Genomic DNA, 14353 nt, shown 5'->3' with positions numbered 1-14353 from the left:
ATTTTCTGATTCTGTTTGTTAATGGTGGTATGTGCAGAAATATATGATCAATATAGTTGATTTGTCAATGTGTATGTTACGGTGTGTATTTATGTGTAGTTTGGTTTATTGATATAAGGTGTTAATGTTGGACTTGATTATGAAGATTATGAAGAAGAATGTGTTGGTGGAATAGGAGTTGAGGGTGAATTGATTAGTAGTGATGAAGATGGTGAAGGAGAATTTGAGTATTTAGATGAGGATGAAAGCGAGGGAGATGGTCAGGGATTAGAAAACGATGAGTTGGAAGAAGCAAAAGAGGTTGTAGGAGATGTAGGTGCAAGTGGATCAGGGTTTACAACTCCTAAGAGGAATAGGGGGATGGTTGAGACTGTTTTTGGGGAGGAGGAGGAAGAAATACCACCCCTTGCGGTGGGCATGGTATTTAGTAGTTGGGAAGAAGTAGATACCTATTTTTGGAGATATGGTAGACAGAGGGGGTTTAGTATTGTTAGGGTAGCAGCTAGTTTGGGGAAGGTGAAGAAGGAATTGGGACAAGGAAGGTGTTGTAAGCAGAAAAAGGAATGCAAAGTGGATATGTGAGTGCTACGAGAAACCTTCAAGGAAGCGTAAAGTAGATATTTTAAAGGAAGGTTTGGCACATGATGAGGAAACAGCTTTGAAGCGCAAATAAAAAAAATGTGGTTGTCCAGTTGAGATATATGTTAGTGTGAATGAGGATAGGAATTGGGTAATTCAAAAGCAGAATTTGGAGCATGATGGTCACATTGTTACACCTAGAAAGGCGAAGGACGTATCGATCTTTCGGAAGCATGAGTTGCTAGAAAAGAACAGTCACTTGGTGAAGCAGGTACAAAATGCGAAGAAGTCTAGGGTTAAAATATTCCAGATGTATAGTTCTTCTGCACGTGAGCGCAATGGAGTGGAGGAGATGGCTTTTACTCAAAAGGACTTGGAATATGCAGTCGAGGAGAAGAAGAAACTTCAACTTACGGAGGGCGATGCTAATGGGATGATTGAATACTTTAACAAAATGAGTTCAGACAATCAAAATTTTTTCATCTATGTAGGTTTGGGAAGGATGGTGCGTTGTAGGATGTTCTATGGGTAGATGCGCGTAGTAGGGCAGCATATGAGGAGTTTTGCGATGTAGTGTGTTTTGATAGCACCTACTTGACTAATAAATTTCATCTTCCTTTTGCGGTATTCCTTGTGGTCAACCACCATGGGCAAAGTTTATTGTTTGGGTGTGCCTTAATCTCTCGGGAGACCGAGGAGACGTATGAGTGGGTTTTCAGAACATGGTTGCACTGCATGAGGGGTAAAGCTCCTTTGGCTATCCTTACCGATCAAGATCCTGCTATTCGGAAAGCTATACACCTCACAATGCCTGATACGTGCCACAGGTGGTGCATATGTCACATTCTTCAGAAGTTTGGGAAGTACCTAGGTAAGATTGAGGACTTCGATGCAATAAAGGATGAGTTGGAAAATATCTATGGCAGTTTGGATGTTGATGAATTTGTTGATCGTTGGGAGGAAGCAATTTTGTACTACGAGTTGGTAAACAATGAGTGACTTGAAGGTATGTCTAAAGTACTTTACTTTGTTGGTTAAATGTATGACATTTTTGTGGTGCAAATTGTATGTTAAATGTTATTGTTTCAGGTTCTTTGATATTTTCAGTTTCATAGTCACACTCACACACATAGTCACACTCAAACCCATACTAAGATTGTATTGTCCATTGTATGTGATTGATACTAGGATATACTGTTATTTGTGAGAACAGGGCTGTATGAGGACAGGCACATGTGGATCCCTGCGTATTTGAAGCATTTGTTTTGGGCAGGAATGAAAACAACGCAACGATCGGAGAGTTTCAACCATTTTTTTAAAGGATATGTTGACAAGAACACCACCTTCTCTGAGTTTGTTGTTCGGTATTGTGATGCTATGTTGATTAGAGCGGAAGCTGAAAGGATAGCCGACTCAAACACACTGCATTATGTCAGGCCAAGTCACTAATTTCCCAACGGAGTTATTGTTCTAAAAGTGCTATACGGACGCCAAATTCAAAGAAGTGCAGCGGGAGTGCACTAAAATTTTGTATTTGCGTTGCTTGGATCAAATTGAAATAGGGATTAATATGGTTGAGTTTGTAATTGATGATCATATTTGGGTGAAGCCTAAATATGCAAGGAAAGCGGAAGTAATGAAAGCACGAAGATGCTATAGGGCGTGTTTTGACAAGATCACATATGAAGCTGTATGTGATTATAAACACTATGAGTGTCGTGGAATAATTTGTTGGCACATGATCCTTATGTTACAATTAAGACGGCATTTTTCGGATCATTGCACACACTATTCAGGAGGGACATAACTTCAGTAGTAGGTATCATAATAACAGATGTCTGTGGAATCATAGTTCCATCATAGTCCAGCAAGATCAGCCTACTGTTTAAATTTGCATATGTAGCTCTAATGTGATTAACTGTGAGCTTCCTAAAGTCAGGAGGCAGGGCAATAAGCCTGAAATTCAAACCAAAGCCAACATCCCAACACCTCATGGAAAAGGGCACAAGCTCTCATAAGATCTTGGTCGAAACTCCTAGCCCAATAAGCAATATCATGAGAACTAATATACTTGAAATGATTTTTGTGCCTCAGCTGTTTCTCCTTCTCTGTCAAACTAATTGCCAGAAGCATTGCCTCAGCTTCTTCCTCCACATTCCATGGATTGACCCTTATTGCTCGACTAAGAGATGGCAAGCATCCAACAAACTCTGAGACAATAATGACACTCTCCTTGAGCACAGAAGAGTCAACCCCTAAAGCAGCATCTAATGCAAGACTACCTTGGCGATAAACAGTGTATTTGTAATGCACAAGATTCATCCCATCCCTCACCACATTCAACAAGCAACAATCAGATATCGCATAGTATGCAACCTTCTATAGGGTCGAAACAGTGTCATGGATGAAAACAATAGTAGGGATAACAGCAAGACACTTCTGAAGAGTGAAATTGTGAGGGTCACAGACAGACAGAACATTTCCGGTACTGCGCAAGATAGTAATCACCCCATCTTATTATCAGTAGAATTAAGTCCAATTCGCATCAAAAACACATTTCATCCCAGGATTCAGTAAGTTAATCATCTTCAAACTAAACACAACACCACCTGATCACAACACATTATTCTTCTAATCAATTCATTTCATTTCATTACTGTGCAACTAATATGATAGCTCTAAGAAAATCAAGTCTGATTTTGCAAGCAAAATGGAGACTTGGCAATTATACCAGAAAACCAGCCAAAGGAAAGCAGGGCGGTTTTGGTGGAAATAATTGAGGTACGCAATAGAGAGTTTAGAGAGAGAAAATAATTAGAAAAGAGGAGTGATTTCCTTCATTATGCACGCCCATTCTTACAAGAGATTTTGGCTTAAATAGCCTTGAAGATTGCTGATAAGCTCAGATTACAAAAGACAAAATAACATAACGGCTAGTAATAGGACAGCTTAGCTAGAAAACAAAATACAACTTTCTGTAATATTCTCATAATTATTCTCCTCAATTTCAGTACTCATTCCCTTCTCTTGGACAACTGTCAGTTCCATTCCTTCCTCCTTTCCAGCTACTTTTTCACTGTTGCATCCAAGCTCATCTTGCTCCACCTCAGCTAATTCCTTGCTTGATCTTTCCAGCTCAGTTTCTATGCTTGTAATTGCATCTATACTTCGCCCATTAAGAGATCCTTGACCCCAAGGATCAAAATCTGGATATTGCTCCTCAATCCAAACAGCATCCTCCCAGGTAGCTTCTTCAATTCACTAGGCGAAAAAAGGAGTTGGCCACCGGTTCAAAACTCCCCTTTGCCACCGGTTTTGAACCGGTGGCCAGTGGGGGGGGGGGGGGGGTGGCAAAACCTAGGATAAAAGGCCACCGGTTCAAAACCGGTGGCAAAATCTAGTATTGCCACCGGTTAATCAATGGCAAAAAACAATTCCCGCTTTATTTTTTTTTTGTATTAAATATAAATGCCACCGGTTAACCGGTGGCAATGTACATGTTATATAATTTTTTTTTTTTTTTTTTTTTTTTTGGCTTTTTTCAAAAAGAAATATAATAGAACAATTAAATAAAAAAAAAATTAGAACATCAAAATACAAATCAAACAATATCGATGAATGTAATCGAAAATTTATAATATATAATCAAAAAAAAATTACAATATAAATCGACCAATAAAATCGATCAGTATTTCCTAAAAAAACAAAAAACCGAACAATTACAACATATAAAAAAAATTACAATATAAATAATAAAAAAATACTACAACATCAAAATCAAAATTCTTGTATCTTGATTCTTGATTCTTCGGCTTGATTCTTCAATTTTAGATCTAAATCAATATACCTGATCCAAAAAAAAAAATCGATTAAAATAATTAAGATGCGAAAAAAAAAACAAAAACCAAGAACAACTGCATGTACCCTTTATAATCGAATAAAATCAAATCCAGAAAAAAAAAACCAAAAAAATTAAAAACAAAAACCCAAGAACAAAAAAAACAAACCAGAAATTAAAAATAAAAAAAAAAACCCAGAAATTAAAATCGATTCAAAATCGAAAAAAACCCAGAAATTAAAATCGATTCAAAATCGAAAAAAACCCAGAAATTAAAATCGATTCAAAATCGAATCGATTCAAAATAAAAAAAAAACCCAGAAATTAAAAATAAAAAAAAACGAATCAAAATCAATTAAACCCATCAATTCCTAATAATATTACAACAATCAAACCCAAAAAAAATCAAGACATTTAACAAAAATAATTAAACCCATAAACCCTAACCTTGAATAATTAAACCCAAAAATAATTAAACCCATAAACCCTAACCTTGAATAATCAAGACATGCATGCACTGAGCGAGGCGGCCGTGGTGGCGGTAGGTGAGACGAGACGACGGAGAGGAGAGGGAAGGAGAGACGAGGGTGAGGAGAGAGAAGGAGAGACGAGGGAGAGGAGAGGAGAGAGAAGGAGAGACGAGTGAGTTCGGAGTAGTGGTGTGTGGTGGTGGTGGTGGTGGTGAGACGAGAGGAGAGTGAGTTCGGAGGAGAGAGAAGGAGAGGAGAGAGAAGGAGGAGAGGGGATAGTGAAGGAGAGAGGCTGAGGGAGAGGGAAATAAGGGTTAGGGGTTTATAAAGGGGGGGGGGGGGTTTGTTTTTTTTTTATTCTTTTTTTAACTAAGCCCGGTTTTTTTTTTTTTTTTTTAAACTCATTATTGCCACCGGTTCAAACCGGTGGCCTTTCCAATTTTTGCCACGGGTTTGGTTGAACCGGTGGCAATTGTTCTTTGCCTCATCCCGCCACTTAATTAAGCCACCGGTTTTCAAAAACCGGTGGCCAATGAGCGTTGCCTTTTTCAATTTTTCTACTAGTGATTGGCAATTGATCCCATTGAATTAGCCATTGGACTACAGCATGGTTCTCTTTCTTCACAATGCGTTTGTCTAGCATAGCAATTGGGGATTTTTTGAGTGTTTGTTCTTGAGGGAAGCTTGGGATGGATGGGCAGGTATTGTTATCTGGTGTGGGACCATGGTGCTTTTTAAGCAGAGAGACATGAAATGTTGGGTGGATTTTTAAGGTAGGTGGTAGCTGCAGAGTGTAGGCAACCTGTCCGATCTTCCTGATGATCAAATAGGGTCCATAGAACCTTGGAGAGAGTTTTTCATTGCTCCTTTGTTGCACTGTAATCTGCCTATATGGTTGTAGTTTCAGATAAACCCAATCTCCAACTGCAAAATTTCTTTTTGTCCTGTGCTTGTCAGATAACTGTTTCATTCTGTTCTGTGCCTTGTGTAGATTTTCCTTCAGCATTCTCAGTGTTGCATCCCTCTGCTGTAGACTTTGATCTACAGTATCCACCACACATGATCCTGCAATGTAAGGTCTGTGCAAGGGTGGAGCAATATTGTATAGAATCTCAAATGGTGTCTTCTTGCTGGCTGTGTGGTAGGTAGTGTTGTACCAGAATTCAGCTAGGGATAACCATTTAGACCACTCACTTGGTTTTTCAAAGCACATACATCTGAGATAAGTTTCTAGGCATCTGTTGAGAACCTCAGATTGACCATCTGTCTGAGGGTGGTAAGCTGTAGACATTCTATGCTGTACACCTTGCAATTTCATGAACTCAGACCAGAATAAGCTGATAAAAACCTTATCTCTATCAGAGATAATAGATTTAGGGAATCCATGTAGCTTAAAAATGTGATCAAGGTAGGCCTGGGCTTCTGTCATGGCTGAAAAAGGGTGTGAAAGTGCCACAAAGTGGGCATATTTGCTTAACCTGTCAATGACAACCATAATAACTTCCTTACCAAATGAATTAGGAAGGCCTTCTATGAAATCCATTGTAACATCCTCCCAAATTGCTTCAGGAATGGGTAAAGGGTGTAGAAGTCCTGGATAAGCTTGTGGGTCATACTTACATCTTTGACAGACCCCACACTTCCTCACATAAAATCTGATATCTCCTTTCATGCCCTTCCAGTAGAACATTCTCTTGACTCTCTAGTAAGTGGCTTCTATTCCAGAATGCCCACCTTGGGGTGAATCATGCAGCCACTTAAGTATTCTCTCCCTTAGGACTGGTGAGGCACCTATAACCAGCTTCCCCTTCCTTTTAAGACATAAATTGTCCCAAGAATAGTTCTTGTGAGAGTGAGCACTTTGCTGCAGCTCTGAAATAATTTTCTACAGACTTTCTTCCTCCTGCCAACATTGTTTTAATTAATCCATAAGCTCAGAGTGCACACTAGAAATGGCCATGACATTCAACTGATAACCAGGGATCCTAGATAGGGCATCAGTTGCCCTGTTCTCAGCACCAGATTTATACTCAGCAGTGTAATCAAAACCTATGAGTTTAGACAACCATTTCTGCTGGAATGGGGTTGCCAACTTATGCTCTAGAAAGTATTCAAGGCTCTGTTGATCTGTTTTAATGATGAAGGGTTGAGATAGTAGATAATGTTGCCATTTTCTCACTGCAAACACCACAGCCAAAAGTTCTCTCTCATATGCTGATAACAACATATTTTTGTCACTTAGAGCTTAAGAAGTTGATAGGATGTCCTTCTTGGAGTAAAACTGCACCAATGCCCTTGCCCGAGGCATCAGTTTTTATAGTGAAAGGTTTAGAGAAATCTGGCATGGCAAGGACATGGGGTGTGGTGATGGCAGTCTTGAGCTGATTAAATGAATTCTCAGCATCCTCAGTCCATGTAAAGCTGTCTTTTTTCAAAAGTGAAGTGAGAGGTTTACAGATTATGCCATAATCTTTTATAAACCTTCTATAATAGCCAGTTAACCCCAGAAAACCCCTTAGCTGCTTGAGTGTCTTAAGTCTAGGCCACTCTAACATTGCCTGCACCTTTTCTGGGTCAGTTGCTACCCCAAATTGGGAGATTACATGCCCTAAGTAATGGATCTCAGTCATCCCAAAAGAGCACTTTTTGAGATTGGCATGTAAGTGATTGTTCTTCAATATGCATAAGACAACTTCTAGATCCTTGAGATGAGCAACCCAAGATGGACTATACACCAAAATGTCATCAAAAAAGACAAGAACACTCTTTCTAAGCAAGGGTTTGAATAATTGATTCATCAGAGCTTGAAATGTGGAGGGAGCATTGGTTAAGTCAAAGGGCATTACCAAATACTCAAAGTGACCAGAGTGAGTCTTGAAAGCAGTCTTCTGTATGTCACTTGGGTTCATTCTGATTTGATGATACCCTGATTTGAGATCAATCTTAGAACAAAATTTTGTGCCCTGTAACTCATCTAGCAGTTCTTCAATTAAAGGAATAGGGAACCTATCTTTGATTGTGGCCTTATTTAAGTGTCTATAATCGACACACATTCTCCACCCACCATCTTTTTTCTTCACTAGCACAATTGGGGATGCAAAAGGACTATTGCTAGGTCTTATAACCCCTTGCTCAACCAACTCCTGTACCATCTCCTCAATTACATCCTTCTGCATAGCTGGGTACCTGAAAGCTCTTAAGTTGATGGCATATGTCCCTTCCTTTTAGGGAATAACATGATCAAACCCTTCCCTTAGTGGTGGTAATCCTTGAATGGGTTGAAAAACCACCTCAAATCGATCCAGTAAAGACAAAAGGGTAGGATCTTGTGCTGTATTTTGTAGACTGACAGGTGCGTACTCCACATTCCTTGGTAGAATTTGCATCATTGAAAGGGTTCCTTCTTGAGTTAAGAGTTTATGCAATTTCTGAGGTTGAACAATTTTCCAGCTCTTAGGTGATGAACCTCTGAGCTTAATTAACTCTCTTGCCACCATGTTTAAACTCCACGGTGAGTTTGCCAAAATCCCAAAGTACAGGACCTATTTGAGAAAACCATTGAATGCCCAACACTAGGTCACTACCACTTAAAGGTAGTAAAAAGACATCTGCTGAGAATTCAATCCCTTGCATCTTCCATTTGAAACCATGAATAATCTGCTCACATTTGAGCTGATTGTCATCTGCAACCTTGACCCAGAGTGGTGTGATACTCTCCACCTTGCAATCAAGTTTCAATGCCTTTCTGGCATCTATAAAATTATGAGTACTGCCACTATCCAAGAGAAGCTGTAATTTCTTCTTCCCATGATGCCCTTCTACTCTCATTGTCTGAAAAGAAGTAACTCCATCCATAGCTTGGACAGAAATGTGTGCACACTAAGAACCTTCCTGTATTTCTTTTTCTACCACCTCCTCTTCTTCATCTTCTATTTCCTCCACCTCAATGTGGTAAAGTTGTGGCTTCTTACGCTTGCATTTGTGTCCTGGTTCATACCTTTCGTCACACCAGAAACATTGATTTTTGGCTCTTTTGTCATTAAATTCAGCTGGGGTTAGGGTTCTACTATTGGTGTTTGGGGTTCTTGGGGTGGTGACTAGGTTTGTAAATGGTCTGTTTGGTGTGTAAGGTTGAATCTGGTTATTGGCTCTGAAGTTTTGGGTGGCTATTCTGAGTGTTTGAGGTGGGGTGGGTAACAAGGGTGGTTGTTTTTGGAGTGGGGTTGGTTGTTTGGGTTTCTTAGCTTTGCTAGCAGCCTCCTGCAGTTTGGCTAAGCACAAAGCTTGTTGAAGGGTGGTGGGGTTGAACATTCTCACGGCAAGTTGAACCTCCTCCTCAAGGCCAGCTAGATAGCAGCTCAGCAAATAAGGTTCAGATAGCTCAATTCTACTAGCTAGTGCATCAAAGGAATCATGTTATTCCTGTACACTACCTGTTTGTTTGAGGGTTTTGAGATCAGCCATTGGATCATCATAGAGATCCCCAAACCTAGCTGTTATATCCTTCACATAATCCTCCCACTTAGGCAAGATGTGATTTATTCTCTGAATATAGGTCTTGTGCCAGAGTAGTGCCTTATCTTCCAGGTGAATGGCAACAAGTTTTACTCTATCAGGATCCTTCACTCCATCCAAGTCAAAAAATTGATTACACTTAAAAATCCATGATTTCAGATCCGAGCCATTAAACTTTGGGAACTCAACCTTAGTTAGTCTAGCTGAGTATTGAGAATACTTGTGGGGGGGGGGGTTCTGGTTCATGAGGTTCTGAGCTAGATCTAGGTATATTATTGCCATCAGATATCAGTTTAGTAATTTGAACAGATAGGCCTAGCATAAGATCATTAAGCTCAAAAATCGACTTACAATTCTTATCAATATTGAGGCTGTTAGTTCTGCAGGCATTATCCAACTTCCTGCCCTGATCCTGCAACAAGGTTTTCATCGTTTGCTCAAGCTTTTTGATCTCAGTGTTTCCTAGCTAAGCAGAGTCTGAGGAAGATCTAGTGATAGGCATGGTGACTGATAGGCCGAGGAACATACTGCTCTAATACCAATGATAGCTCTAAGAAAATCAAGTCTGATTTTGCAAGCAAAATGGAGACTTGACAATTATACCAGAAAACCAGCCAAAGGAAAGCAGGGCAGTTTTGGTGGAAATAATTGAGGTACGTAAATAGAGAGTTTAGAGAGAGAAAATAATCAGAAAAGAGGAGTGATTTCCTTCATTATGCATGCCCATTCTTACAAGAGATTTTGGCTTAAATAGCCTTGAAGATTGCTGATAAGCTCAGCGTACAAAAGGCAAAATAACATAACGGCTAGTAATAGGACAACTTAGCTAGAAAACAAAATACAACTTTCTGTAATATTCTCAGAATTATTCTCCTCAATTTCAGTGCTCCTTCCCTTCTCTTAGACAGCTGTCAGTTCCATTCCTTCCTCCTCTCCTGCCACTTTCAATGTTGCATCCAAGCTCATCTTGCTCCACCTCAGCTAATTCCTTGCTTGATCTTTCCACCTCATCTTCTATGCCTGTAATTGCATCATAATACATGCCAATTAAAGAACACACAGAATAGAAATTCATGGGATTACCTCTTAATTTCACAGCGTTCCTTCCAAATCCCTTTGAACAGAGCAAACCAGAGCATTCTTTGAAACAACCTTCTCAGCCATCCAAAGCCGCGGCAGCCTCCACATCCTCCGCAACAATCCTCCCTTGAGGCCCACTCCCAACCACAATCTTCAATCAACCTACCCAATTCTACGATCACTAACAATACCCAACTATCTACCAAGAATGAAAAAATTTGTATCCCACCCAATTCCTTCCATAATCCAAACCCCATCCCAAGAATTGAAAAAAAGACCCTCCCATATCTAACCACCATCCAAGAATCCACCAAAAAAAAAAATCATAATCCAAACCCCATCCCAAGAATTGAAAAAAAGACCCTCCCATATCCAACCACCATCCAAGAATCCACCAAAAAAAAAAAAAAAAATAAAATTTAAATTCCCCATTATCAGTCACCAAATTGTGTGGAGGTACTTGCACCCTCCACACATGAATTCACGGTTGCAGATTTTGGAGGAAACCTCCATATGCTGAAAGCAGTCAAAGTAATCCATGTTCCCCAACTCATGAGTTGATGAAAGGTAGGATATTCCCAGCCCTTGTATACATTTTTTTCTCATGGTTACAAGTTTCGTCAGAACTCTTCTCATCAGCGGCCTTATCATCAGGGGTCTTCTCATAAGCAATATCTTCTTCACTATTCCCTTTTTCATCATTATGCTTCTTGAAGATTATGGCATTGAACGAATGGACATCTTCAAAACCTCCAAAGATTTGTCTGATGTAATCATATTGTTCCTGATATGAGGGTTGATCCATGAAAATCACTTCTACCTGGTATCCCTTCTCCATAATCTCCTTTCGTTTTTCATCTGCCAGTTGAAATGTTGATCGATTTCGCACAATAACGGTGTAAATCTTCTCTTTTGGAAACTCCATTATCAGAAACTTGTAGAATTATTCGATTTGGAGATCAGGTTGTAATCCAATTGGGAATTTATGTTTAGGGTTTATGAACGGTTTAATTGCGTCTTCAATTCTTAATCTCTTAATTTATGCGAGATTTTTGGCTTTATATATGGCTTTATATATGACTAAATTCTCCTGTTCGTATCAAAAAAGAAAAAAAAAATTTCCCTTGTAATAATGTTAACTAAGTGAATTTTTATTTTTCTGAACAAACTAACTAATTATTACTCAGTAAATGTTTTTTTTTTTTTTTTTTTTTTTTTTTTTTTTTTTTTTTTTTTTTAGGGGAAATTGTAAAAATAGTATGGTGCACCCGGACATTGTGTTTATTACTCGGTAATTTAAGCCATAAGCTCCCTTTAAAAGGGGCAACCTGTTTCATTCCACACCCACAATACCAACAGTGTTTCAAAGGGGAAATGGGGGGGGGGGGGAATACGAATTCTTCAATCACATTACAGACCAAAAATCCAAAAGACCAAAGTTTGAAAATTACAAAAATCATCAACATCTCCTAGAATTAGTCCTAATTCCTAATTGCTGAGTTAGTAGTAGCAACATTAGAGAATTTGTACAGAATTAGGCTCCATTGAAAGCTCTCAAAAAAAGGCAAGTCACCTCCACTTCATCACCTACCATCAAATCTGAAAAAAAAAAAGGACTCATGGCAGTAATCGAGGATGAATTTAATATCAACCAATTGCTCATGGAGCATATGACAGAGATGGAAGAAAATTCCATGCATTCACAATCAGGGTCAGGGTTAGATTCACAACATTCATCTCAACAGGAACACAGTGAAGGCACTCAGACAGGGGACTCAGATACAGAGGAAGAGCAAGACAACAATGCAGCAAACAATGGGAGGCAAAGTAGAGAACTCAGCATTCAACAGAAAAGGAAGATTGTAGATGATATTCTACTAAATATGGAAGGTGGCTCACTCCCAAGAGGAATGCTCTCCTCTTTGGCTAGGAAACATCATGTACACAAATCAACTACAACTAGATGGCTTCAAGTAATCAAAAAACACATGCAACTGGGAGAAGTAGTGGATGTCAGAACCAAGAAGCTAGGCAAAACAGGAAGAAAGCCTACTGAATATTCTAATGAGTGGCTTATGTCAGTGCCACTGTACAAGAGAACCACAAACGGAAGCTATGGTGCAGCTCTGAATGTCATCCATGTTCTTATTCACATATTAAAGAAAAGAGGCAAACTCAGGGCAATTTCAGCAAGTAACCACCTTGCACTAACTGATAATCACAAGATTGCAAGGCTCAAGTGGGTTCTACAGCACATACATCCAGTTCCAAGTGAGGGGGACCCTTCATTCATGGATATGCAACATTACATCCATATTGATGAGAAATGGTTCTACTTGAACCCAGAGACAAGGACTTTCTATCTCACACCAAATGAGGAGGTTACTTACAGAGCACAACAGTAAAAAAGGTTTAAATTGAAGGCAATGTTTATGGGTATCGTTGGAAAACGATTATATGCACAAGATGGGACTATGCTACACTCAGGGAAGTATGGTTTGTTCCCCTTTGTGAAGCATGAAAGGGAAAGAAAGAAAAGCAAGAACAGAGAGGCAGGAACAATTGGAACCAAAGCCATTCAAAGTGTAAACAAAGATGCAATTAGGGAAATGATTTTGGACAAAATCATTCCAACAATACATGCAGAATGGCCACCACAGTTGTCCATTAACATAATCATACAATGGGACAATCCAAGGTCTCATCCAGTTCCAAAAGATGAAGAGTTTTTGGCTGCCACTCAAGCCAATGGGTTCAACATTCAATTTGTGTTCCAACCTGCCCAATCCCCTGACCTAAATGTACTAGATCTTGGGTTATTCAAGGCTATACAATCAATTCAGTACCAATCATTTCCAACTAACTTGGATGAGCTAATTGAGAAGGTGGCTGAGGCATTTGAGGTGTTTGATCCAACACTAAACAGATACACTTGGATCACACTACAGTCTTGTATGATTAAAGTGTTGGAAAAACAAGCTAAGGTGGAAACAACTTTAATCCACCACACATGGGAAAGGCTAGGCTAGACAGGCAGGGGGCTTTGCAGGATATTTTGAAGGTAGACAAGAAACTGGTTGCTGACATAGTGGAGTATCTCAACACACTTTTTATCCCAACAACAGGCCCTCAACCACAGAATAAAGAGATGGAAGAAGATGCAGATTGATGATCATGCAAGTAAGTAGGTGTTGAAGACAGAGGTGGGGAGAAGACACAACTTTTTGTAAGTAACAAACAACTTTTTGCAAAGGAAGACACAAGTGACAACATACACAAGATCAGAGACTGCCACACATAACCATTTACACTAAAACTAGGATTTTTGTATGTTTTGTAATGGTTAGGTGTCTTTTGTTTAATAGATTGATTAGGCAGTCATGACATGGTATTCCATATGAAGTAGTGCTTTTGTAAAATCAACAATTTTTTGCCCAAATGAAGTGGAAATATTAATATGATTTGAAGGTGCTCATGTATGGCAGGGTCATTGTAAGTTAATTCCATCAGATGGGAATGGATTAACCATGTTAGCAACCATAAGTAGGCACCTCAACAACATCTCTTTTAGGGAAAATGTTGGAGCAACCTTCCATTATGGGCTCAAGTCATAAGAGTCCCTTCATCATTTGGAAATTGATTAACACTTTGATGCATAGTAAAAGGGGGGGGGGGGACTCAAAGCATCAACAATACAAACACCTGATGGGACTCCATAGTATTTGTACACAATGCCAAGAACAGAAGCACACAACAAACCAGAAAAACCCAGTGTCTATTCCACAACCCTACAGGTCATCAATCATCCATACAACACTAACTCTCCAAGTTGCATATTTATGGAATTTTGTTCTCTTCTTAGATTATCCAT

The 14353-nt window shown here is 39.3% G+C and overlaps 2 protein-coding genes across 2 annotated transcripts; both read left to right on the top strand.

Annotated features, from left to right (window-relative positions):
* Positions 1–1314: 1314 nt before the first annotated feature.
* Positions 1315–2028, top strand: LOC145616959 (protein FAR-RED IMPAIRED RESPONSE 1-like). The gene is made up of 2 exons (XM_081671672.1): positions 1315–1563; positions 1768–2028. The coding sequence occupies exons 1-2, from the start codon at positions 1315–1317 to the stop codon at positions 2026–2028; spliced, it is 510 nt and encodes a 169-aa protein (XP_081527798.1).
* A 10880-nt stretch (positions 2029–12908) lies between these two features.
* LOC145616958 (uncharacterized) lies at positions 12909–13511 on the top strand. The gene has a single exon (XM_081671671.1). It carries the CDS (start codon positions 12909–12911, stop codon positions 13509–13511), a length of 603 nt encoding a protein of 200 aa, XP_081527797.1.
* Positions 13512–14353: the final 842 nt, after the last annotated feature.

Source organism: Chenopodium album, chromosome 26 (assembly GCF_948465745.1).
Source record: "Chenopodium album chromosome 26, dcCheAlbu1.1, whole genome shotgun sequence".
Classification (NCBI taxonomy): Eukaryota; Viridiplantae; Streptophyta; class Magnoliopsida; order Caryophyllales; family Amaranthaceae; genus Chenopodium; species Chenopodium album.
This window is presented reverse-complemented; position numbering and strand designations above follow the sequence as displayed.

Bases quoted from the DNA above. Each gene is read 5' to 3' on its own strand.
- LOC145616959 (XM_081671672.1), top strand. From the start codon at position 1,315: ATGAGGGGTAAAGCTCCTTTGGCTATCCTTACCGATCAAGATCCTGCT. The intron at 1,564-1,767 runs GTAAACAATGAG...GATTGATACTAG, and splicing joins CAATTTTGTACTACGAGTTG to GATATACTGTTATTTGTGAG.
- LOC145616958 (XM_081671671.1), top strand. From the start codon at position 12,909: ATGTTTATGGGTATCGTTGGAAAACGATTATATGCACAAGATGGGACT.